The sequence below is a fragment of the Sorex fumeus genome, unplaced genomic scaffold (genome assembly GCF_029834395.1).
Source record: "Sorex fumeus unplaced genomic scaffold, SorFum_2.1 ptg000051l, whole genome shotgun sequence".
Lineage (NCBI taxonomy): Eukaryota > Metazoa > Chordata > Mammalia > Eulipotyphla > Soricidae > Sorex > Sorex fumeus.
The window spans coordinates 16,159,150-16,186,146 of NW_026606108.1; the positions used below are offsets into that span (position 1 = coordinate 16,159,150).

General features: G+C 46.2%; 1 protein-coding gene across 3 annotated transcripts in view; it reads right to left on the reverse strand.

Moving 5' to 3' along the window:
• Positions 1-1,461: 1,461 nt before the first annotated feature.
• Positions 1,462-26,997, reverse strand: part of SEMA6A (semaphorin 6A) — a 130,603-nt gene continuing 105,067 nt past the window's right edge. For 2 of the 3 annotated variants that reach the window (XM_056124343.1, XM_056124342.1), the window contains 2 exons: positions 25,231-25,395; positions 1,462-3,529 (listed from right to left, as the gene is read on the reverse strand). In XM_056124343.1, the coding sequence (XP_055980318.1) occupies positions 2,328-3,529; positions 25,231-25,395 (1,367 nt within the window). In that variant the 3' untranslated portion in view covers positions 1,462-2,327. The remainder of the gene's footprint in view (positions 3,530-25,230; positions 25,396-26,997) is intronic. The other variant, XM_056124344.1, reaches the window with a different exon arrangement.

The following is a 26,997-nucleotide window of genomic DNA, read 5'->3' on the forward strand; positions in this document are numbered from 1 at the left end:
TGCCAAACACCCAGGAGAACCTACACTACACTCATTCTGGAAGCTTCCCTTCTTTACTAGCCAACTCAAAATTGTCCTGAATTCTCTCTCTCTCTTTCTCGCTCTCTCTTTTAAAGACAAAACTAAACCCAGCTCATACTAAAAATTAAAAGATTCAGAGACACCAAACATTGTTTAACTGTCCAATAAAAGGAAAACAACCAAATACAAACCCTCAAACAATACTGACCTCAGTGCTCATGGTTTACAGGATGTGAGAATCCTTTTGTTCATGACAGAGTAAACAAAAGTCCCTCTCGTTCGTTTGAGCTAATGAAAACCAAGGAGAAGATGAGCACATGTCCCACTCCACCCAACAGACAAGAACTACCAAAGGATGAGAAAAGTTTTCAAAAATTAAAAAAAAAATCTTTTGTCCCATTCAACATTTTTGGAGCATCTATTGTGGATGGCCTCGTACTGGGCATTTCACGTTTGTGGCTATGGGACTAGCCTACCCATGTCCGTTTCCAGGTCATCTCTTGGGTGTATTTGTATGTGTGCTGAGCATAAGGCATGGGGCCTCCTCTAGGGTTACCCCCAACCCCCTGCACCCAGCATGCTCTCCAGTAAGAGGTCACAGCAGCAAAGGATGGGAATCTTTGTCCCTTTCCTGCTCCTAGGCTACCACCACATTGAAATGATTGAAAGTATGAGGGAAACGGAGTTCTACAGGCAGAAAGGGGGGTCTGTCACCCTCAACACTGGGGTCTGTGCTGGCAGCACAGCCCAAGGGTGGCTCTACTTGGCACGACCAGGGGATAGTGCTGAGTGCCCAGTTTTCCCAGGCGGCTGCTCACACCCATCCCTACTGCCTCCTCCTTCCATCTGCTGGACGAGTACTCGCCTTCCAGAGAGTTGGAGAGGGCGTGGGCTGGGGAAGCTGAGGGAGGGTTAAATAAATATCTGCATTTATTTTAGAAAGGGGGGCGGTTTGAGCATAACAACAGTTTACAAGTGTACACAACTCAGGGTGTAAGGCACAAATTTACATGTGGAAAACAGGCTATTCACAGATGGAACCCCACGGGAGACCCGGGTGGGCAAATCTTTAATTTATGCGAGGGAGCAGCCAGCATATAAATTAGTTCACGCGATTTGTGGCTCATGTTTGCTGTCTCACATGCAAGGTGAAATGAGATGGCACAGCACATACTGGCGCCTTCACAGAAAGTAGGAGCCACCGACAACCTGGTGGGTGGCAACAGGGCATGGAAGTGCCACCCCAAACGTTCCTCTCTTGGTTGTTCTAGAAGTTAGGATCTGGAAGGACTTTTTTTAAAAATTAAAAATAATTTTGTTTTTGTAGATTATATAGGCCAGAGACATGATTAACCGATAGATCTGAATACAGATTCCCCTGTTAACTTTTTTTCCTTTAGCTAGCAAGCAGACAGTCCAAACAAAGTTCAGAATTCCAGCTCCAACTTATTTACTCAGTGAATTTATTGTAAAAATAAAGAAACTCAATTATTCCAGTTAATGGATTTCACGTTAAATAGTTTTAACTTTTTCAATGGGTTTTCTGAAGAGCTGTTCATAGGATGGCATGTGGATGAGTCCTTTCCTTAAGGAGAACAAGGGTGAACAATAAATAAAGAGTTACTTGCGTTAACGGTCACGTTATTTCATTAAAAGGAGGAGGAGCAGAAATCTACGACATCGACATCATGGCCCAACATGGCATTCATCTGCTAGGACAGAAAGCTGTAACACTGGTGGGCATTTCACAGTATCTGCGCATAGTAAACTTCTGCCATTGTTAAAATCTGAGTTAGAGTTATCAATGAATTCTTTTTTTTTTTGTCTTTTTAATTTTCATGATTTAAAAAAAAATGTAGTGTTTTTGCGGCTTGGAGGGTGAGCCCGATTTGGCAGCGCCCTGTGTGGTCATGGAGAAAATATTCGAGTGGCTGTTCACCCCTGGGAGTGATGTAGTGTGTGTGTGTCTGTGTGTGTGTCTGTGTTTGTGTGTGTGTGTGTTGGGGGTGTGCTTTTGGCTCATGTCTGTGATGATCCTTTGAAGTCTTTTGTGATTCCGACCTAGTAGTGTAGGGTGTCGGGGAGCGTGAAGGTAGTGAACGGAGGTGAGTCGGTCACAAACCTCCACACCCCGTGGCGAGATTTTCCGGAGGGCCGGGGGTCCCGGAGGGGAGGCCCAGGGCGCTGACGCTGGCACAGGCCGTCTGGGTCTGGCGGGTACGCAGGCCGTGGAGGACCTCGCTGAGCTGAGCCGGCGTCTCTCTCGCCTTTCCTGCGGGTTCAACCCTTGGCCCCTCCCCCTGGGATTATGTACACGCATCGTTAGGCTTCAGGGAGGTGGAAAGGGGAGCGAAAGAGGGCTTGGGGGGCACGTCGGGCTTTAGCGAGGCCGTGCGCTTGAGCCCGGCGCGTGTCAGGGAGCTGTAGGCGTTGAGGCTGGGCTGCCTGGAGACAGTCACGGCCTGGCCCGCCGGCTGCGAGCCGTGCGCCTGGATGGAGTCCACCCTCTGCGGGGCGGGGGGCGGGTTGTCCCCCCGGCCAAAGCTCTGGTTCCTGGAGAGGTGGGAGGAATTGGAGGAGTTAGTATTGTTTCTTTTGAGCGTGGCGGCCTGGTGGTGGCTTCTCGTGAGCGAGTTCGTGGGGTAGCTCCTCTTATAGTCCAGCCCGTAGGAGGCAGAGTGATGCATCTCCAGTCGCTTGCCCAGGCCGTTCTGGGACAGGGGGGCGCCCGGGGGCCCCAGGGAGGCCTCCCTCTGGGGCACCTTGGGGGGCAGGCTGTCCAGGTTCTCCACCAGGTTCACCCCGTGGTTGGGACTCTTGCTGCTGAGGTGGTCCTTGATGGTTTTATACTCCAGGGTGGCGGCCTGGTCCTCCAGCGCCATCTGGGCCACCTCGCTCATCTTGGGCTGGTCCACGTATTCGTGCTGGTAGCCCTGCTGCGTGATGGGCAGCACCACCACGCTGGGGATGTGGCTGGGGGAGGCCCGCAGGGGCAGGTCCGTGGGGATCACCGGCGAGCCCATGGGGGGCATGTCCTTGGTGCAGGCGTTGATGAGGTTCTGGTTGCGCTCCCACTCGCGGCTGCCGCGGCTGGGCTTGCGCTTCTGCTGCAGCGTGGGCGTGGACTCGGGCGTGGGCAGCGCCGCCAGGTCCAGGTGGTGCTGGTCGGCCTTGATGAGCATCTTGGCCGTGCTGCCCGGCGTGGCCAGCTTGCCGTTGTGCATGAGGGGCGTGAGGATGGCCTCGGGCTTGGGGTCCTTGGACTGCGCGTCGCCGAAGAGCCCGCTGAGCTTGGTGACGCTGCTCATGGAGCCGCGGCGGGAGTGCGCCAGCTCCTTGTCCTTGCGCGGCACGGCCGAGCCGTCCTTGCGCCGGTGGTCGCAGACGCAGTAGACGACGATGCCCGAGAAGACGGCCCCCATGACGAAGGCCAGAATGACCGCGATGGCCAAGAGGGTGACCGGGACGAGCTGGTCGTGGCCTTTGAGGTAACTTTCCCGAATCACTCCTGCAAGACAGGACCACAAGAGGGGTTAGGGAGTGGATGGAGGCGGGGCCTCGGGGCTCGTTTGTGTTTGGCGTTCACCCTGCTAATTAATAACAGTAATAAGTGACAATAGCACCTCTGCACAACTTGTCTTCCAGGAGCAGCTTGCCAAAACTGGAGCTAATTAATCCTCCCAGCCTGCTCCCACCCCCCACCTCAGTATGCAAATAGGCTCCAGTCCTTGCGGTCTTTTGTGTTTAAGAGACTTGCTTTTCCCTCTCCAAAGTCTATCCTGCTCCTACTTCACTTCTTTCTGCGGAGTAGGGCATATTCGGGAAACAGATCCTGCCACATTGTGGCTCAGTTCCCCCTCATAAAACTAAGACACAGGGAGTGTGGGGGAAAGGGCAAGGTTCTATGCAAGTCAAAAGGCATAAATTGCACAGGGCTCTGGGGGTTCCTTCTGATGGCTTTTCTGCGCACCATAGACTCGAACTGGAGAAAAGCTCTGTTTACATGTTGGACAATTGGAGGAAGGGCTGCAAGGCACTGTGAAAGAAAATACCCGAGGGTCACAGATCACAAGTGTTCATACTGATTTTTCTTCACCCCTCAAGCCCTTAACTCCACTCCACACCCCGAAAAAATCTCCACAAAATAAACCCAAACCATAAACACTCATTTTCAGGTAAATACACCAAATATTTCTAGTGAAGCCCTCCCAGCCCTTGAACGGAAAGAAGGGGGAGAGTGCAAAAAGACCATTTGGGGCTGTGTGGTGGGTTTGAGAAGTGTCAGATCTTGTTATTACAACTCAGGCTTGCTGTCACGATGAGATTCTTCAGCAGAGCTAATCTCTTCAATTTAATAAAAATTATGTGACTAGACCCGTCAATAATATTACACTACATTAACCATGATGCTGTGTTTCTGGAGAGAGTTGCTTTTGCAGTTCCTGCTTAATCAGCCACCAAGCTGAGAGACTCTAATCAAACGCAAACACTGGAGCTTTTATTTTTTAATACCAAGGGAGAATACGCATCACCATTGTCAGATCTTAAGTGCTTGATGTGGTAGCTGAAAAATAAAATCTCAAATATCTCCATCCCAGCCTCTGGAGGGTGGAGGAACTGGAATACATTAGAGGCACTGCATGGGCTCAGGAAATGTAAACATTGTTTCTATTATGGAAATGGTAGTAAGACAGAAAATGTAGCTTTTCTGGTCTCCCGGGACAATTTTTCTTCTACTAAATCAACTCTTTCTGTAATGTGTTTAATGTATTTTACTGGCAGATATCAGTGGCATAGAATTAAGAGAGAAGAGAAATAAAGATCTCGAGCCCTTCCCAAACACACAAGAGGCAACTGCCAACTTCTGCTGGAGCCCTGAAATACAGCCTGGTCAAGGATTTGGGGATTATATTTTTTTTTCCCCTGCTAAAATCCAGGGCTTGAAAGTAGATAAAGGACCAAATATGATAACCTTTCAGTACTATAATGCCCACAAGTAGAGAGAGAGTATGGGGAATATTGTCTGCCATGGAGACAGTGGGAGGGTGGGAAAGGTGGGGGTATACTGGGGATATTGGTGGTGGGGAATGTGCACTGGTGGAGGGATGGGCGTTTGATCATTGTGTGATTGTAACCCAAACACGAAAGCTTGTAACTATATCTCACGGTGAATCAATAAAATTAAAAAATGAATAAATGAAATCCAGGGCTCAAAAATTTAGAAACCTTAGCATGGAGAGGATTGTCTCTTTTCTAATTTTTTTTCTTTTTTGGGTCACACCCAGTGATGCTCAGGGGTTACTCCTGGCTCTGCACTCAGGAATTACTTCTGGCGGTGCTTGGGGGACCCTATGGGATGCCAGGGATCAAACCCAGCTCGGCCGCATGAAAGGCAAACACCCTACCCACTGTATAATCACTCCAGCCCCCTCTTTTCTTTCTAAATTGCCTGCATCCCTTCTGTTGGTTTGCCGTGGAGATGACTGTTCTGTGGTAAAGGAACTGTGACTTCGAGTGGGTTGGGAACTAATAGAAGCAGCAACGATCTCATGAGAAACAAAGATTCTGCAATGAAATGAGAGTTGGCTGGGCAGTTCAACCCGGGGAGAAGAGCATGTCCAGTGGCAGGACTTTGAGTAATTTCCTAATGTGGCACTTTCCCCTTATTTCCACGTTTATCTTCATGAACTTTTAAGAGAGAGGAATGAAGAAGCAAAAAGACCAGCAGGAAATGATGCTGTGGTGCTCCCCAAACAGTGGGGTGTCTTGCATTCAAATATGTTTTAATACCTAGTATCTAGACCAATAAAAGTTTTAATACCTAGTATCTAGACCAATAAAAGTTTCTTCCTTAAATTTGCATTTCCTTGTTGCGATCTGAAAGAGCAACTGATTTTCTTTCGGTTTGGGTTGTATATGGAAAACTATTGAACAGATTGATTTTTTTGGTAGGGGGCCTATTATTGTGAGGATTATACCCAGTGGTGCTGTGCGTGGGGGTATGGGTAGGTTTATGGTATTGAATGCAGGCTTTGACTCACAATCCCAAGCCACATCCCACGTTCCTGTTCCCTCTCGAGTATCTGTACTCATCTTTACTGCATCTAATAACACAGAGATACACCTGTGGGGGAAAAAAATGGAGCTGTATTTCTGTCACTGGTTTTGTGACTTGCGTGCGTGTGCATATTTGGGGGCCACACCCAGTACAGTGGGGGTAGGGGAAGATTTCTAACCGGGGTCGGCACACACAAAGCGAGAGCCTAAACTCACATTCTTTCTCTGGCCCCTGGATTGGTAATTTCACTGGGATCTAATGCAGACTAGATGCCCTACCAACAATGGGTGTTAGGTAAATTTTATCGAGGTATCTTATGAATTCCTTTCAGACAACAATATTTATGAGACTGAAGCCTCCACAGGTATGCATTTATAATAAAGTTACTGACAGTTGACTTTGTCATACTGCAAGTTAAATTCCTCCTGTTCCCTGCCACACTGCCCCTCACCCCCAAACTTAAGACTTTCTTGGAAGATCAAGGCTAGAGCAGTCCACAAGTCCCTTTCATTAACTAGGAAACCTGCACAAATTCCAAATGTATCCACTGTTTAACTTTTAGCTCCCAAATATTCTTCTTAAATGTCTGAAAGTCCTTGACTGCCTGAGATTTGTGCAAACCTCTTCTTTTTCACCGGGAAATACCTGAGTGGATGACATTTTTTTTGAGGGGGGCGTTCAGTGGTTAAATCAATTCGGGTCAGATTTTTGAGGGAAATGAAGTCTCTGTACCTCTCCTTCCCAATTTGGCTTTGTAAATTGTGGCCTTAAACTCTTTCTGCTTCTTTAGCTTTGCAATATTGCCTTGGCATCCCGTGGCTTTTCTCATCTGTTTGTATGATTGCAGATACCGCAGGTCCACACTTAGACACAGATCAGAAAGTCAGATGACTCCAGCATCAGGAGATAAGCAGTTAAATTAGAAATAAAGTCTGCTGAACTTAAAAAGACAGATTCTTATACCACAAAAAAAAGACAGAGGAGAACCCCTGGAAATGATAACATTGGCTTAAGTCCCTATTAAAAACCGTACAACTCGCCCGGGCAATGCTCGAACTTTTGTCCATCTCAGAAACCTAAAGAGAACACTGCTTTGGCAGGGTGAACTTTTGGAAAATGACTTAAGGTTTCTGAACCTCAGTTTCCCCCTCTGATATCTTACCACCTTACTGTTGCAACGAGAATCAAGTGACACAATGAGTAAGTTACAGAGGGTCCCAGAGGATCTAAGGGACCACAGGTGAACATAGCATAAATGGGGTCCCACAGTTTAAGACTATGGGGACAGCCTCTAGGGCAGGGGAGAACACAGGAAGGAAGCAAGGTTGGGAGGGTGGCCCTGGATGGGAAATGGTTGAGAAACGCTGTTCTGAAGGCCCAAAGGAGCGACAGATGAGAAGTGGGGAGTGAGTGGCTTGCAAAGGGTGGAGAGGAAGGTATTTGCTCCCCTGGGATCAACAGGGAGGGGAAAAACAGACTGGCTCTGCCATATTCCCAGTCCTCCCAGCTCCTGCTCTGTGACTAGTGCTGCCAAAGGGATGACAAGACACACTCAGACACCACTGTTTCGGGAAAGCTGTGCCATCCCAAGCATTGAAATAATGCAGAATAATAAAAGCAGGAAATGGCCCAACCTGGTGCTGTTTCTCTGGACCTAACAAAAACTGTTTTAAAGATAAAAATAATTTTGGAGGGATTTAATCCAAAAGAGAGGATAAGGGTAAATGACTTTTTAAAACACAGTTACCGGGGCTGGAGTGATAGTACAGTGGGTAGAGCATTTGCTTTGTATGCGGACAACCCAGGTTCAGTTCCTGGCATCCCATATGGTTCCCCAAATACTGCTAGGAGTAACTCCTGAGTACAGAACCAGGATTCACCCCTGAGCATTGCTGGATGTTACCCAAAAAAGCAAAATGAAACAAAACAAAAAACCCAACAGTTACCCTCTGAGTGCTTCCAGGTGGATAGGAATCAATCACTGGAAACAAATTCATTGCAGCAGAGGGCTCTGGTCCCTGCGAGTGTCCACAGCTGCTCAGGCTACATGGAGACCCCTGGTCAGGTCAGAAATTGGAGGTATCTTTGCAGGGCAGGAGCTGCCTCCCAGGGATCACCCTCATTCCCACCCCTGGCACTGCAGAGGAACAATTAGAGTTGGCTTCCTTACCCTGAGATGCTGAAATGCCTCCTCTACCAACCCCTGGGCCTTCTGCTTTGACCACTTGAAACTACGGCATTTGTAATGAAAACAGTATCTGAAAAATCCTTCGCATTGATTCATTAACTGCCAGCGATTTCTCACTAGTCATGAGGTCCTAAATGGTTATTCTTTCCACCTTCCTATTGCAGGAAGCCAGACACACAATAGCTTAGAGAGTTCTCTGAAATCATGCCTAAATTGGCCGGACTGAGAAAGAATAAAATTGCGATTGTCGTCGTTGTTGTTTTCCTCCTGAAGTCAGAGCAGTATTTTAGCTGCTGGAGGGATGCTAGAGGGAGGTCTCAGAGGGGGCAGTTTGGAAATCTTTAGAGGGTAAAGCAATGTGAAAATAAAGAACACCCTTGCCCCATGGGCTCTATGAATCCTAATTCCAAAATAAATATATGCAATTATAAACTGTACGTTTAGCACTGATCTGATTTTCTTATGGTGTATCATGAATACCGCATAACAGATTCTTTATTAAAAAAATATTTTCAGGGGCTGGAAATTTAGTACAGAAGGTGAGGCTCTTGCCTTGCATGTAGCTGACCCTGGTTTGAATCCGCAGCACATATTGGGTCCCCTGTGCATGGACATAGGTCAGTCCTGAGCTCCGAGCCAGAATGGCCCCAGAGCACTGCTTGGGTGTGGTCCAAAAACCCCATCAAAACAAAAATGTTCCTGGGCCAGAGAGACAGTCCAGAGGGAATGCAGCCAGTCCTGTTCAATCTTCAGCACTGTACATGGTCTCATTAGCACTGCCAGGAGTAACCCTTGGGCAGAGAGAGCTGGCGGGAGCGCCAGAGTCCTACTGGGTATGGCCCAAAAACTAAGGAGGGGGAAAAATGGCTCTGGTCTGTCCAACAGAGTCTCTATATGACCTGATCTATCTGCTTGGGGAGCTTAGCACCAAACTACAGGACAGTCTGCTTCAAAAAGGATGGTTTCCGGGGCTGAGAAATAATTTCCTTCGTGCTGTTACATGCATTCTCCGTCTCCATCTTCAGCAAACCTTTACTGAGCACAGGAAAGCACTGTGCTGGGTCTGAGGTGGATATCACTGAAGGAGGCACTAACCCTGTGATCCAGTGGGAGAAGGCAGGTGCTGGCTGCACTCACCCAGGCAAGCACCCGAAGAGTGGACCAGCCACACGAGCTACACTGCTGCTTCCCCAATAGGGACAAAGACTTGGTGCAGGAGATGGCATCTGAGTTAAGCCTAAGGCTGCATAGGAACAGCTGAGTGGAGAAAGCAACACGAACAAGCAGGGAAGGCAGCAGAAGATTGTGGCTGGGAATGACCACTGTCCAATCTCCCTTTGAGCCTCTTCCACTAGCACCTCTTTTCCCCCCACTCTGTTCTGTTCTCACTGTCCTCTGGGCTCTCCCAGAGTCTGTTCACTCTACCTTCTCTCTCCCTGCTCACCCCCATGTCTGTCATCCAGGTCTCAGCTCCAAGAGGAAGCCTTCTGCAGCCCCCACTGGTCAGGTGAATACTTCTTTTTTTTCCTTTTTGGGTCACACCCGATGATGCACAGGAGTTATTCCTGGCTCATGCACTCAGGAATTACTCCTGGCAGTGCTCGGGGGACCATATGGGATGCTGGGAATTGAACCCAGGTTGGCAGCGTGCAAGGCAAACGCCTTACCCGCTGTGTTATCACTCCAGCCCCTGGTGAATACTTCTTTCTTCAAGTGTGCCAGACCTCTGCGCAATGCTGTCCTAATCCCTTTGCTCGCCTTCTCATTCTAGAAGGGCTGGATTGACGCTGGTCTCCTCCAGCACAAAGGTGCTCAGTATCTGTTACATCAGTAGTAAATGAATGTGTGCATGAAAGGGAAGACCCGCAGGGGAGAATGAAAGTGGCTGCTAAACCCCCCCTGGAAGTCCAATGTGAAAAGCAGCCCTGAAGGATTAAAAAAAAAAAGATGGAAGACGCGGTCAATTTTGAAAGGCAGGTTCCCAGACAATTTTCCTGTAATTTCAAGGGTTTCCTTGCCTGAGAAAGCTGACGTAAGCTCGCTCTGCCTCAGGCTGAATCCATTTTTCACAAAAGACTGACTTTAAGGAGTCAATACCTTTCCATCAAGAGCTGAACTGATGATTCCAGTTTTCAAAATTAAAACTTTCTGTCTTGAACTGTGCTGCCCTACGTGACACAGACAAATGTGGGAGCTGCTGCTATTGGTCCCAACTACCGTAGCACTGTCCTCCTGTTGTTTATTGATTTGCTCAAGTGGGCAGCAGTGACGTCTCTATTGTGAGACTTGTTACTGTTTTTGGCATATCGAATACGCCACAGGTAGCTTGCCAGGCTCTGCCGTGCAGGCAGGATACTCTTGGTAGCTTGCCGGGCTCTCCGAGAGGGATGGAGGAATCGAACCCGGGTCGGCCGCATGCAAGGCAAATGTCCTACCTGCTGTGCTATCGCTCCGCACTTGATCCCAACCACACCAAAAAAAGGGGGGGGGGAAGGGAAGCATATAATGTCAAATGCGTAAGATCAATAATAGCACCCATTCCGATCAATAACAGCAGCCATTTGCTGCTACTGAGATGAGGAAGGGCCATATCCAACTGTACCCTGGTCACCTTGCCCAGTAGCTGAGACCTCTGTGGCCAGCCCCTGACAGTGGTTCAGCATGCCCTTTCCATGGCCCATCGGCCCAGCTCACTAGCCTGCCTGTTTCGGAGCCGCTGTGATATGATGGATGTGTCTGTCTCCATAGTGAAGTGATTAATGGGCATCTGTGTGGAGCGGACCCGGTGACCACAAAGACAACAAAGCCCCTCTGTGTCCTGTGGAGAAATATGCAAAGGCAGAAAAGAGAGGATGGACGTTTCCTCCACTGCCTGGGCCAGAAGCGGGTGTGCGTGTTGGGTCTAAGCGCTCAGAAAGATGGCACACCACCAAGAAATGCCCCAGAGTCGGGGTCCCCTAAAAATAGATGCTTGATTCGACTTTATGGTAAGACAAGCCTGCAATTTCCTTGAAATCCTCATAACAACTTTGGGTGAATGGGATCTAACAACCCAATTTTTCTGGTTTGAAAATCTTATTGCAACAAAATGCCAGGCTCCCAGTCTCGCAAGGCAGTATGAATGAATGAACTAATCACGGGCCAAGTATCACGGCCGCTAGCCACAGAGGGCCCGCTGTAATCCCTGTCAAGGAGAGAAGCAAACAAATAGGGGGTAGCGGGGTGTGGGGGAAAAGGGGAGAGGCCCTAACTGGTGACAATTTATCCTCAAAGGCACACCCCAGCCACGGGAGATGTTCACAATGAAATGTAATGGGAGTTCTCTGTGGTTATCTCGGCAGGAAGCAGCCCTCTTCTTGTCTTACCATATAATGCAAACCAGATGGTGCAGTCATAAACTCAACTACCAACAGCCACCTTGGAAATGGGCTCAGAGCTTTTAACTCATACTGTCCATTTCTTTAAAGTATATATTTTTTTACCCTGCACAGGCTGCAGATCAGTTGTTGGGAGGGACCAAGGTCTTCAAGATGTACCTAGTTAATGACTGACTGTATTAAAGTAGAGGCTGCCTCTTGGCTATTTGAAAATCTCAATTCGGAAGCTATTTTAAAATTCACACTTTGAAATAATGCTTTGCTGTGGTTGTCTGAGGATGGGCCTACTTTCAGTGCTGCCACCTTTGGATTGAATGCATCTGGGGGAATTGGGTGCGGGAGGGGGTGTGGCTGTGATGCCATCACAGGGAAAGGGAGAATGAATATGACATTCATATTTTAGGGGAAGAACAACTTTATATTCCCGGCCCACCCAATGCCAGTGGGAGTCTCAGGTGGCCTTGAAGGCAAAGCAGAATTTGCATGGTTTATTTTTCTTCCCTTTGAGGTTCTTATCCAGCTAAGACTGGAAATCCAACATCTAAGCAATATCTGAAAGCAGACAAAGCATTTCTATTTTCCAACTTCCTGGTCCCATCTTCTTCCTTTGTCCCGGCACGAGGCATCAAAGCTAGAAAATAGGGAAGTGGGTCTCCTTATGAAACTGAGACTCAGGTAGCTCTCTGGATTATTTTAAGTGCTTTGATTTTTCTCTATGAAGAGTATGAGGAAACAGGTCTGCTTGAAAACTTCTGAAACTGCAAACTTGAACTTGCCACAAATGGAACTGAGATCTGGGTTACAGAGGAGGTGGGTGTTCCTAAGAACTCCCGAGGCTTGGCGAGCTGGGTTTAAGTCTTAGTCCTAGCACTAAAAAAATCGAGTGACCTAGTTATTCAGCCTTTCTTGTTGCCTGTAGTTCGTCATACGAGCCGAGTATTGTTGGGAGGATAAAATTAATGAATGCAGAGAAAGCACCAAGCATTGTACAGGACACCTGTTCATACTGAATTAATTATGTAAAAGAAGTGTTCTAGAATTTCTGACAGCTACTTGCCCTATACAGGGTCCGAGACAGACTGTTGTAAGATAATTCTCTGGTAGGATTCAACTAAGATAGAACCCGAGAGAGGGTATCTTGCCCCCACGGTAAAGCCTGGATTCAATATGCCAAACACAATAACAGCAAGTCTCAAAATCGAGATGTTACTGGGCCCACTCAAGCAAATCAATGAAGATAGAACCAAGTGGGGAAAAATTAGGTTTAAAGATACAACAAAGGGCTGGACAGATAATACAGGGGTTAAGGTGTTTGTATTATATGTGACTAATCCCAGTTCAATCCTCAGCATCACATACAGTCGGATCCCTGAGCATTGATGGGGGTTGGTCCTGAGTATAGAGTCAGGAGTATCCCTTGAACACTGCTAGGGTTCCCCTTCAGTTTTAGGGTATAGCCTTAAATAAGACAGTTCAGAGCACCTGGGGTGGTGTCCTGAATTTGTGCTGCTGACCATCCATTCCACCTGGAACTTGCTTTCAAGCTCAGTCTTTGGCTTCTACCCTTCCCACTCAGAGTCAGAGTCTCTGGCCTGGGGTCTGGAACTTGTATTTCAGCAAGGGGCCTCCCAATGTTGCTTAAGTGCATGGAGGCCTGAGAAGCTGTGCCCTAAATGGCACGAAAGCTATTCCAGAAAAGAACCAGGGCACCTAGCTTTGAAGGCCGTGGGAGCCAGCCACGGTGGCAGAGTTCAGCCCGAGAGTCAGAACGCTCCATACAAAAAATAAATAGGAAGCAAATGTAGTCCTGCTGGCTGTCCACAGTCTGCATCTGTCGCGGAACCAGGCATGACAGATTTTCTTTCCTATAGGCTATCGTGCTTTGACAAATAATGCAGGCAGGGTATGATTTGTTTGGGAAGACAAACAAACCCCCTAACAAAGGTTTCTCTTGGGGCCTCACAAAAGCTTGACACCTGGCCTTAAACACTGGGTTTAAAACTCCTGTAACAGAATCAACCCAGTTTGCCAGAGTCAAAGGCTTCTGGACAAATGCCTGCAATGTCTTTACTGGCTGCAGTACCAAGATAAGGCGGGGGGATTACTGACACTCCCCGTCACTGCTGCCTCTACCCCAGCTAGTGGCGGGTCCTGTGGGAATCGGAGAAGTCCCAGGAGATACAGGCTGGACAGGGTTGCTCGCTGTGGGTGTGAGGAGCCTCCTCTAACAGTCTGTGTCTCCTGTCACCTCAGGGTCAAGTCCCCACCAACCCTACTAACGGTTGTCAAACCTGCTAATGACCGGTTCTCTTTGGTCTTTTCTGGGTTGAAGGAAGGACCTGAGCTCATCTTTCCCTCTCTATCCTGCTTGACACCATGAACCTGACAAGCCCGACAGTGCCTTCAACAGATCCCAATGCAAGCAAATCTGCTGACTGGCACAGAATCTGCAAATCCATAGAATTACACAGGACATTTTAAGTTACATTAAATTTCTGCTGTGTGCTTTTAAATCACGGAGTGCAAGACCCATCAGCACTTAGGGTATATTTATTACCTTAACAAATGTCAGATGATCGGGGCCCTGTATTATATATTATTTATGTATAACAAGAGGCTGTAAGACTGGAAAATGACAAGCTTTAATATGTCCAAAAGGTTAGGCATAATGCAGTGTGCAGCCCTATAAATTTCTTGACACCATTTTCCCTCCGAATAAAGCCTTATAAGTGTTGTCTATCTCCAGCGTCCGCTACTTCCTCTCAGTTCCTAATTACTGCCTTTGCCTTCTGCAAAGAAATGTAACTGCAGATGCAGAGGAGAAAAAAGATGCTTCATTTAAAAGACATAAAATTTAAAAATAATTGGTGTGGGAAATTCTTATTACCCCCATTAAAATGATTCTCTTCACCACAATAGTTCCACAGCTATAGGAATGCAAGAGTTTAAGAAATATTAATTAAGGATGACAAACCTCTGCACTGCCTGTAATTAGCTTTCTGACACCGATTACGTTCTGTCTGCCAGTAACTCACTATATTTGAACACATCCAGCTGCATTTTGCTGTTCATGCCAGGGCCTTTCTGTGATTGAGAGCACTGGGAAATTTAGGCCTCTGTGGCTCACATGGACCTTCTCAGCCACCCACTAGCCAAGACTCGCCCCATTCCATAGCATTCTTCTCCCTAGGATCAGCAAGTGGATGAGGCTTTCCTGTTTTCTTCTCTCTATGGTTATGACAGCTGGTGCGATAGCACAGCAGGTAGGGCGTTTGTCTTGCACGTCGCCGACCCGGGTTCGAGCCCTCTGTCCCTCTTGGAGAGCTCGGCAAATACCGAGAGTATCCTGCCCGCATAGCAGAGCCTGGCAAGCTCCCCGTGGCATATTCGATATGCCAAAAACAGTAACAACAAATCTCACAATGGAGATGTTACTGCTGCCTGCTCGAGCAAATTGATGAACAATGGGACGGCAGTGCTACAGTGCATGGTTATGACAGGAATTGTGTATTCTGAACAGCTCTCGTAGCTTTGGAAGGCAGGAACTTATCCTGCATGTGGCTATGGTTGCCGCGACCCTAGTTCAAAGGCCCCACACATGGCTCCCTAAGCACTGTCAAGGTCAGCCCTGAGCACAGAGTCAGGAGTAGCCATGAACACTGCCATTGTGCCCCAAGCCCCCTCCCTAGTATCTTGTATCTCTGCCCTGCTCAAAGTAAAAAGATAATGAGAAACTGAGCCCAGGGAATATTCTGGTTTTCCCTGTTTTGCTCTTAGCAGGCTTCTCTGTCTAAAGGGCAGTGGAATTTGCAAAGAAAAATGTATTGTAAGTATTTTTTAAAAAGGTAATGTGAGCCTAAGCAACAGTACAGCAGGTAGGGCATTTGCCTTGCATGTGGCTGACTTGGGTTCAACACCTAGAATCACATAAGGTCCCCCGAGCCCACCACGAGTGATCCCTGAATGCAGAGATGGAGTAAGCCCTCAAACCAAAAATAAATTAAAAAAAAAAAGGCAACGAAATGATTAGGAATAAGGTTCTGAGACAGTGCTATTACTTTTCCATTATTACAAATGATCCAACACGTAAATGGATGCTTCACAAATTTACTCTTAAGACAAAACAGATCCTAGCTGAACACAGTGCAGTTGAACCAATTAATGAGCAAATCCGTAACTACTCCAGATGTTCAGTTAATAAGATCACGCCTAACCTAATCCCTATAGTCCTTGAAATTTCCATTAAGCTGTCAGAAAACTTTGTCATTATGTGTGTTTTTGTGTGAAAGATGGTAAGGAATAGAGAAAAACTGAGTCTGAAGTAAGAAGGTGAGGTGAAGTGAGCTCATGTCAAGAATGGCCTGGATTAAAAAAAACTACCCATAGGTTAAAAGAAGCAATTCCAGAGGAGAAATGGGTTTTTAACTATCCTAAGGTTTAAGGTGCCTAATTAATTTATCAATTGGCCATATCTGCAGGCGGTGCTCATGGAATCATTCCCAGGAGTGCTAAGGGGACCATGTGTTGTGCTGGGGATTGAACTCGGGTTGGTCACATGTAAGACAATCCTGCCTGCTGTACTACCTCAGGTCTGAATGGTGCTAATTTTAAAAGAAAAAAAGATCCAAGTCTCAAAAATTATACATTTAACTGTTTGTTTGCTTTAAGAAAATGGATGTTAGGTTATGACGGGAATTGTGGGTGTTAGGTAGAGAATGACTTTTAGGTTTTATCTCTAGGAAATTCAAGTGTTGGCATGCAGATTCAGGCAGGCAGGGAGATGAAACAGCTTTCTACATGGCTGACACTTAACTTTTCCCCCCTTCTACCCTTTTCCACAATGATCTCATCAAGACCTTAGATAAATTCAGCGAGTTGTCAAGAGGAAACAAAATTAATTAGATCAAATCTACATCTCGGCCCACATGGCTGAAAAGACAATTACCACCTCCCACACAGGCCTGCAGGCCTCACCCTCCTCCCCAGCAATGCTCCCTCAGAGCCCCTGCTCTGAAGATGCTCATGCCACCTTCTCAAGTTCTTAAAAAAAAAAAACAAATCCCCCCACAAAACTCAGAGACTAAATTGATTCCTTTTCCTGGCAGATGACAAAGAACTGTTAATATGGCACAAATAAATTATGATACCCCTAGACTATATTTTCTTTCTCAGTTGCCCTAGATTTTAAAACCTGTTACAAATGAAAAAATCTGCCAGGTGTTACACACTCCAGTGTTTTATCTAAAATGACTGAGAAGCCTCAAGGTCAACTGGCTTGGGGATTTACCCAGGATGGACTTGAGACAAGCAGGGGACATCTACCAGAAAAATGGCCAGATTTGAACTTTTAGACAATTCAGATGCAAAACTGCAAAGCTATACCATTGAGCTACACCCCTTGCCCACCACAGATGCAAAATTGATACAAAATCTCATTTCTGAAATTGGTGTGCATCTACAGCTCAAATCTCTCAGCCTCTCCCTTTACCTCCTCTCACCCATTCACATCACTGTCCTGCACTGTTTACCTCTAACGCCAAACTCTCAGGATCACATCTAAAGCTCCAGCCTGGCATTTCAATCTTCATTCTCTCTCTGCCCTCTGGACACTTTATTACTTTTATCACGGTGCATTGCTTGCCTCTTTGTCACCCAACTCTGTACACATGTACATATGTCCTGACACATACTGAGCATGAAATGTTCTTCTCCCTCTTCTTCATGAGTTGGAAAAGTTTTTCCCTAGTCCCTGACTAGCAATGGACTGTCTCCCTGTATTCCCTCTCAGAGTTCTGCCTGCCTTTCTTTCTTCTCAGAAGTCCATCTTTAGCCATGGACAGCCACAGCTACCCTGTAAGCTCCTTTCAGCTCAGTGTCTGTGGACAGCTATTCTCTGCGAAAGGGTTCGAGCATGTGTCAGGAAAACAAGAGGTGTGCTTGAGGGAGAAAGGCGCCAGGTGATTAAAGAAGGAAAAAAATACATATGGCTAATATTAACTGTTTATAAAAGCTTTGGGTAAAACAAAATGAAAATGACCCAATCATTTAAACCATGTCAGTTCCATCCCCAAGCCTACCACCTTGGAAAGTGACATGTGAAAGCCTGGTTTCTGCCACAGCCTTTTAGTTACTTTATCATATTTCAACATATATGTGCCTTTTAAGTGATCATCCTTTGTAATTATCAATATGCTATTTTCACAGCATAAACATTAAATATTTTTATTTGTGAGGGGAGGTCACGCCCAGCAATATACAGAGGCTATTCCTGATGGTTCTCAGGAGACCATATAGAGTGCTCAGGAGTAAAACAAAGTCAGCCTCATGTAAGTTCTTTAAATTCCTGTGCGATCTCTCTCCAGCCCCCCAAATTTTTTTGGGTGGAGGGGGTTTGGGAACGCACCTGATGGTGCTCAAGGATTACTCCTGGCTCTGTGCTCAGGAATCACTCCTGACAGTGCTCAAGGGGCCATATGGGAAGCCAGGGATTGAACTGGGGTCAGCCGCATGCAAGGCAAATGCCTTCTTCACTGTACTATTGCTCTGGTCCCTTCAACGCCCCCCCCCCGGCCCCATTTTTTGGCTTTAGTTCCTCTTATATGTGGATATATGGTAGTCTATATTTTGTTAAAATATTTTTAAGGAAAATAACATAGGTATATAACAATACAGATTCCAGCATATAGCATTACAAGTCAATGTATATGCTGTATTATTTTAGATTTTCTAAGGGTAAAAGGACAGATATTATATAGCAACTAGATTTTTTTTTATTGTTTTGGAGTCACATCTGATGGTTCTCAGGGCTCTGCATTCAGGAATTATTCCTGGTGGTGAACAGTCTAGGTCTTCCACTTAGTAGGGGTTTAGCAATTTTTTTTAATGAGGTTGACAGATTGGTATATATATAACATATAATATCTCAGTATATATATATATATATATATATATATATATATATATCTCCAATGCCTAGTTAAGTTTCATCTTAAGGTAATTGTAGCCACAAATGTCCCCATGGTGGTGGGTAAAGCACTAAGTTTTATTTGTGGTTTATATGAAATTCACATTTAAGCAACCATCCTGTAGTCTACTGAGTAACCCTGTAGTAATAATAATAATACCTGCATCCAAATAATGTGCTTCTAATGAACCATAGAAATATTACCTAGACACTCTCTAAACTGTTGGAGATTAAAAAGAATTAAACAGAGAGTAATAGTAAATCATTATAGGCAACTCTATATAACAAAAATCACAAATTAAAAAAAGAATAGCAATATATTCCAAGAATTGAAACCTTATTTTGATTTTTGTTTTGGGGCTTACTCCTGGCAGGGCTAACAGATCATAAGGGGTGCTGAGAATCAAAACCAGGTCAGCTGTGTCCAAGATACGCACCTTTCCCACTGTCCTAAGGATACTTTCCCTTTAACCCTTGAACACAAAGTAAATGAACAGTAGTCAGAAGGCTGTGGGAACAACCATCGGTCCAGGTCAGTCCCTGACTCTGCAGGTTCCTACCTGTTCTAGTGACCCTTCAGTGCATAGACCGCAGCTGGAGCTCCTGACCTGGGAGGGGACCCCCTCATCAGACAGAATCTCTTTCTGTGATTTCCTCCCAAGATTGTCCTAATTTCCCATCACATTTGGAAATGGCTGTGACACCAGAGGTTTTACTAATGAAAGTTATGCAATATAACGCTGGGCTTTTATCTTCCCTTTTTTCTTTTCTTCTTCTTTCTTTCTTTCTTTCTTTCTTTCTTTCTTTCTTTCTTTCTTTCTTTCTCTCTTTCTCTCTTTATCTCTTTGTTTTTGTTTTTTGGGTCACACCCAATGATGCACTGGGATTACTCCTGGCTCATGTACTCAGGAATCACTCCTGGCAGTGATCGGGAGATCATATGGGATGCTGGGAATAGAACTTGGGTCGGCCATGTGAAAGGTAAACACCGTACCGGCTGCACTATTGCTTCAGCCCCTCTCCAGCCCATCATAACGCCAGTTACAATGACTCTGGTGCTGAAGGGAAGAACTAAAGAAGAGGGCGAAAACTCAGGTGTTCTGCCCAATTGTTTCTGGTTGTCCAGTGCCTTTGGCTGAAGTTCTCAGGGTGTGTTTCACCTCATTAAAAGGACAACCTTGGTTACTTTCTGATACACAGTTTCTGATATATGATATCTATTTTGGGATTAATAGTTCTTGGGCAAAAACTATGTCTGTCTGTAGCTCAGCCTTTAACTTCCTGTTGGCATCTAAGACAGCACTATGGAGCCAATAATAAATTTTGCTTGAGAGGCCTCACAAAACCTTTCTGTCATGGTTATGTTATGGAAGAAGAGGAAACTGGGCCCAAGTTATCAGGCAAGAAAAGTAGCCTGTGTTTCTCCTATGGCATTTTCTCAGTGAATTAGGTGGCTCGTACAGACTTGAGGAGGGGCCCAAGAAATGACTTTCTCCTTTGGGAGAAACCTCTAAGTCCCCAATCGGTAAATCTTAAACACTGGAGAGTATTAAAATGCAAATGTGATTAAGGATTAAGTTCTTTAATTAACTATGCTTCCCTAAAATAAATTTCTCAGCCAGGTATGTGTGTGTGTGTGTGTGTGTGTGTGTGTGTGTGTGTGTGTAAGAGCCTGCCTCAGAGGGCTTGGGTACAGAGTAGATAAAGTCTGAGTGAGCAGAGAGGGAGGGAAGGGTCAAGTGCAGGGCATTGCCAGGCCAAGGAAACATGCAGGCACGCAGGGATTCTTGTAAGGACAGGAAGTGGAAGTGCTGTAGGTAACACTCCACGAGAGCACAATTTGGGTAATAAGCAACTTGGGTGCTCATGGCTGGTGTGCAGAGAAATCTTGCCAGATGCTTAACGAGCCTCAAATGAGTCATTTCTTTGCAGTACAAACCCATTGTACTCTGAATTCCTACTTGATCAGACATCCCAGTCCCAATCACAAAGCTCAGGCAGCTGGGAGAGATATCAGAAGATCTCTACATCACGCTTTTAACAGTGGTGCTTAAGAGTGATGGATCTAATCATCCGGGGCCAAGACAAAAGAAAGTTTGGTGGTGATTAAGATCTTCTTCCGAATGCCAGAAGCAAAGTTTTTATGGTAGGTGAATCCTTACTGAACTTTTTCATTGCTGAAAAAGTTTTTCACCCAATCTTTAGTCACTCTGTCATTTCAGTGACATCAGCAAACCTTAGTGCTTAGCAATTTTATGTGCCCATACATCCTCCATTTCTATTAATATTTCAATCACCTTTACAGCATATTTCACATAGAAACTGAGACGGTGAAAGGTTAAAAGAGTTAAAATGAAAAAAGTTAATTCTAGAGGCAAGGCTAAGCCTTTACTAAAGAACCGGTACTTGGTGGTCAAAGGGGACATTAAAGTAACAGTTTAGAGTTGTTCATGATGATACACTGACCTGCGCTTTTCTTCTGACATAACCAAAAATACTTGAAAGACAAATGAGAAAAGGCGTAGCTTTCTACCACTAGTCATACTTTCGAATGCCAGGATATCCTAAAGTCTCCCATGTTGATTGTCTCACTTGAAGGCAATGCAATGCATTTGAACAAGAAATGACACTCCGGAGGGTTGTTAATAAGCTGGATTTATATGATTCCATTCAGGATTACTATGAAGTGTAGACAATGTATACTCATCTTCCTTTATTGACCTTGTGAATACTATTTCCCTGGCTAGAAATCACACATACAATGAGCTTGTACTCAGATGAAAACACTTTCAACCTTTATATTTTAAAATTATTCATTCGCTCTGCAATTTAAGTTCTTTCCCCCCAACTTTTTCCTCATCTGGTAACGAGTTTATCTTCTTGACTAAATGTGATAGTGGACTGCTATATCACTTTAAAGCTTTCCCAAAGTACATACGTCCATTACAAGTCTGGTATTTTCAAACCATTGAGAGCCTCTTTTGATATGTCGATGATTTCATGTTTTCTGAGATCTCAGAACTCTTAAATTCTGAAGGCAGGGGTTGGTTTCTGATGTAATGAATTCTTGTGCCTACATGGCATAGCCAGCATTTAAATTTCTTATTTATACACACAGCTCCCTTAGCAGGTCTGTGCATGGCGAATTTCCTTGCATATCTTACAGTTTTCTTGGAAATCAGATTTAACAGTATTGTTACTTATGGTTAGAGACAAAGAGACACAAGAGTGACTATTAATTCTCAGTATTGCTTAACCTAAAAAAGAAAGCTCTTATTTCTTTTCCTGTGGGAAGGGGGGGAGGGTAGAGAGAGGCAAGCCAGAACCTAAAAATAAACTGGATTTTCTTTCTCATTCATCTGTAATTAGAGCCCCTTTGTAACTACTCATTACCACCTCAATAGTTATAGGATGAATAAATAATCTATATTTTTTTCTAATGTGGCAAACCAAGAAAGAAGTAGCCGAGGCTGCATCTCATTTATCCGCTTGGTGATTAAAGGACAGGCTCCAGGGGCCCCGGACGGCGAGGGACCCAGAGATAAAAACAGAACAGTTGGCTGTGTTTTTAACTAATGAATCTCAGGCTTGGAAGATATCAGGCAATTTGAAAAGAAAAGCAGCAAGGACAAGAGGCATTAGACAAGGCCAGGAGGGTAATGAAGGGCAAGTCTGGTTACTGAGAGAGAAAATTACTTCATTTTCTGTGATAATGCTTCTGGGTTGCTCTGCAGGTCTCTTCGTATGCTCTGTTAGTAGGACTCTCTCTGCACACACACACACACACACACACACACACACACACACACACACACACACGGCAGCAGAATGCTGCTCACCATGGAGAAGGGAAGCGCCTTGGAATGTTCCAGAGAGGGGTAGAGGGCCTGGATCTATCATTTTGAAAGGGGGAGGCGAAGAGCAATGGTAGCAGAAGGAGGTTAAATTGCAAGATGCGGGGACTGCACTTCGACAGGATGGGATTACAGGGACGCACAGGATTAAATCAAGACAGAAGACGGAGCAGGGAAAAGAAAAAGGCAAGCGTATATACTCTGGAAATGCAAGAATGCTGGGCAGAGGTGGTGGGGATAGGGATCGAGAATCACCCCTCACTCCCAACGAGCTCTGGCATTTCGCTGGAGCAGAGTGCTGGGCTCTGTGTGGCTCCTTGAAGCCTTTTAAATTTATTTTTAAGTGGCCAGAATTTAAAGGGCACTGGACACTTGACTCCTCCTCAGTGAGCTGGTCCCCAGACCCACTTTCTGCTCCACAGGGAAATGTACAGTATGTTAGAAACAATTCCAGAGTATATTTAGCTCCTCAAGCTGGGGCACACACATGTCGCATTCCCATGAGACAAGAAACCCAGGGACAAGCGCACTCAGAGCCCCACTGAGCACCAGTCTCCTGGGAGACAGGTGCCACATGGGGCAGACAGCCACGCCAGGGCATGGGAGGAAGCGAGGACGAGGCTGGGAGATGGGTGCCACACGGGGTGGACAGCCACACCAGGGCATGGCAGGAAGCGAGGGACTAGCAGATGGGGCCGCGTCTCGGGCATGCCGACAGGAGCCAGAAAAGAAACAAGACTTTTCCGACGGGATCGCGCCACCACTATGTCATATACCACAAAGTGTTGGGCAAAACAAAACAAAAGAAACGAACATGTACAACGAATTATGACGGTCCAACAGAAAGATAAATAAAAAATTTAAAAAAACAACAAAAAACAGTTCAGAAGCAAAACGGAAATCAAAATCATGGTAAAAAAAAAAAGAAACATTCAGCTACAGTTTTATTTTTTCCTTTCTTAATTTCTGCACAACAACTCATTGGCATTGCCCCTATCAAAGTATACTCCATTGTCAAAACAAAAAAAAACCCTCAAAAAACCCACAAAAACTAAAAAACCCCAAGCCAACAAACTCCAATTTGATGGGGCAAGGCAAGGAGTTCATAGCACAAACAGTGATCATGTTGAACACCCATGCATCCACCTCTGCCACCATTGTCTGGCCCTTGGTAGACTGCTCCCAGCTGCATTAATACTTCTAGCAAGACCCAAGAGAATGAACAAGGCCGAGTTTTGAAAATGATCCTCCAAAATTGTTGACTGGACTCTGATAACCTCCATCCCAAGGGCAGGGGTAGGGAAAGGACTTAAGGACCAAGGAAAGTCTAGCCACCCTCTTGGAAGCTGAACGTTTGGTTGACAGAGTTAATGTGCTACAGTAAAGGCTGTCTGGCTTTTCAGACATCACAGTGGGCAAACACAAACAATTCATCAAGTCTTCTTGAGAACTTAGTCAAGAAGAATATATCCCCGGGGTTCATGTAACCACACAAAACAGATAGCACCTCCAGGCCAGGGACAGCAAGGAGAGTTCAAGTTCTTCCCCCACCCAGGGGTTGAACCTGGGTGGGCTGTATGCAAGGCCAGCACCCTAACCACTGGACTATCATTCCAGTTCAACATCTTTATTTTCTGACTTGACTCTGAAAGCAGTTGTGAGATATTCTGGGAAAGTAAGATACAAAGGAGAGGAAGAGAGTTCAGCATGAGGCTCAGCCTGAGACCCACTGAGGAAAAGGAAAGAGGGATTCTGCACCCAGCAGCTCGCGGGGCAGGGGGCAGGGGGAGAGCATGCTAGAGCCTTATCCTTACTGGGTCATGGTGGCTGGCTGCTCCCGGACACTAGACCCCCTCCTCCCCTCTCCCGTTAGGATGAAATTCTTGGAAACATATAGAAGGAAACAGTTCTGATGGGGGTTGGGGGGGAGAGCACAACATAACTGGGCTTTTCAGCCTGTTTTACAAGACTGTGTATTTTGGACAAGTAAAGGGCCTCTTTCGGTTGCAGCTGCAATTAAAATAGGATGTGTCACCAGAAGCCATGCATGGCGAGAGAAGTGATGACATTTCCTGCCTCTGGCTGAGCAGGACAGTTGACAGTGGAGCCCCTTTCACCGAGGGCTGCTTCTTTTTCAGTTTAAAACACAGAGCAGCTCGGCTCACGATATTTTTCCTCCTCCAAAGGACGAAGAAAGCCCTATCTTGGGGCTCTGGCCCAATTCAAACTGGGAAACGGGGCATCATGGAGGGGTTCCAACTGCCCCCTCTCCCGTGCCTGCACAGGCCCTGCCCTGCCCTGCCCTGCCTGTATTTCCTGATTTATCGCAAGGGCCAGACAATGGTGGCAGTGGGACTTTATCGCAGTCACCTTCACTTGCCCTGGCCTGTGCCTGCCCACCATGGAGGTGGCAAACGCTGATTCCAAATAACACACTCAGCTCTGAACGGGGAAGGGCATCTCAGCCACCAGCCTCTGGGCTGGGCCACAGCCTGCTTGGGGTATAGGAAGCTGAGGGCAGAGGATGTACTATGGGTTTTGTGTGGTTCCTTCTTGGTCAGTGCATCATGTCACATCGGGCTGAGAATGAGGGACCAGGAGGGGACTGGACTGATTCTCATTTTTTCCCCAGAAGCTTTTGATCTCTCTCGGCTCCTTGGAGGTCCCTTGGAGATGGCTAGGTAGGTGTCAGCTGGAAGCAGTTACACAAGTCCTCCCCGCTTGCCCCCCTCAACCCCCCAGAGGAAGAGGCGTTTCCAAGGCCTTACCCTTCTTGTCTTGGTGATTATGGGACGACACTGCCCCCAAAGAGTCTGTGCTGTCCGGTGAGTGGAGCAGATCCTTCCAGTCCATCATGCCTCCCCTAGACTCAAAGCCCTCGCGAGCCGCCGAGTCTGACGTGGTGGTGCTCGGCAAGAGGGAACTGGAGTGCCCTGTTTTCATCACAAATACAGTTAGGGAGATGTCAGTGGGCAGGCCCTGATCTCCTCTGCTCAGGAGCCAGGAAGTGGGACTCGGGGTCCCCTACCCCCTCCAAAGCCATCAGACCAAAAGAAAGATGGTCCGAGAAATGGCCAGGCTAGTGGGGAGGGAGCTCAGCAAAAAGACCCCTGGAACATGAAGTGCCAGAGCCTGTCTCTGGATTCCTGTAGCCTCTCTGGGCCTCCGTTTCCCCTTGTGCATAAAGTGGGGGTGATGCTGTTAGGGCCCAGTTTGGGTGGGGTGGGAAAGGAGAGGAGGGATTTGTCAGGGGCGGGCATGGCTGTGTCTGCGGTATAGTCAACATGGGAAAAGAAGAGTGGTCTCCCTAAAAGGACCACATTAGGGTGAAAGTGGGGCAGGGCTGTTGGGGGCAGAGAGGGCTGGTTCTGGTTTTTGTTGTTGTCTTGAGGCCATACCTGGATGTGATCAGGGCAGGCTCCTGGTTCTGCTCTCAGGTACCACTCCTGGTGGTGCCCGAAGTATGCAGTACCAGAGATCAAAAGCAGGTCAGCGCATGCAAGGCCAGCATCCTACCACTCTCCTATCTCTCTGCACCAGCAGCTCCTCCTTCTAGGACAAGCAAGCACTTTCTGCAGTCTCCTGCTCCCACCTCCTTTTCACTGGTACAGAGGCCTGACCTGTGCCTTATTATGGCAGTGCCTTTGGGTCTCAGTCCAACAAAGTGGCTTCAGGAGCTTGGCTTTGAGGGATCCTGACGAATAAGGTTCAGCTAAGAAAGGGGGTGCTTGGGAGCTCCAAAGTCCCCACCATGGGTTAACCTCAGAAAGAGTGGCGGGTTAAGATGCTATGGTAGGAAACTTGGCACCAAACCAGCCTCCCCTCCCTCACCCAAGGTTAAATGTAGATGGTATCAGGAACTTTGATCTAAACTATCACCATGATTTAAGGAAGCTCATCTCCCTGTTCTCCCGGGTAGAAAGAAAATATAAAATATAGCCCATTTGTGATTTCTAAGAACATTCTTTGGCTTTATAAGCTTTGTGACCTATAGTAATCTCTTGAATCTTAGAAAGAAAGAAAAAGGAAGGATCTCTGTATGGCCTCTATTGTGAATGTGTCACAGGTGCTTTTGGTAGAAAGTAGGACAAATTCCCAAGTGGCTTCAGTTTCTGGCTGTGACCATCATGTATGCAATAAATAAAATACTTGCCACCATAAGGAGAGATTATAATGATTTGTGCACTGAGTTTATCCTTTAAAAATGATTATTTGAAGTTGGATTCACAGGTTTTCATATGGCAGATTATAGACAACATCTATCTATTTTACAGACAGCTTTTAATCTTAAATTTTTGCTTAGTTAGGGAAAGTGCGCCAGCCATGTGGTTCATCTCAGCTAAAAAGGTTTCTATGGAACCACAACACTTAACCATACCACAAAGCTTTGGGAACACTGGAGCGGTCAGGCTACAAAGATCCACTTTGTTTCAAAGAGTCTGGTTCCTATCCAACTGTTAAAAATACGTTCATTTAAAACTCTGGCTTCTAAACTTTGTTTTCACAATTCTGAGTCTCACATCTCCACTCAGAGG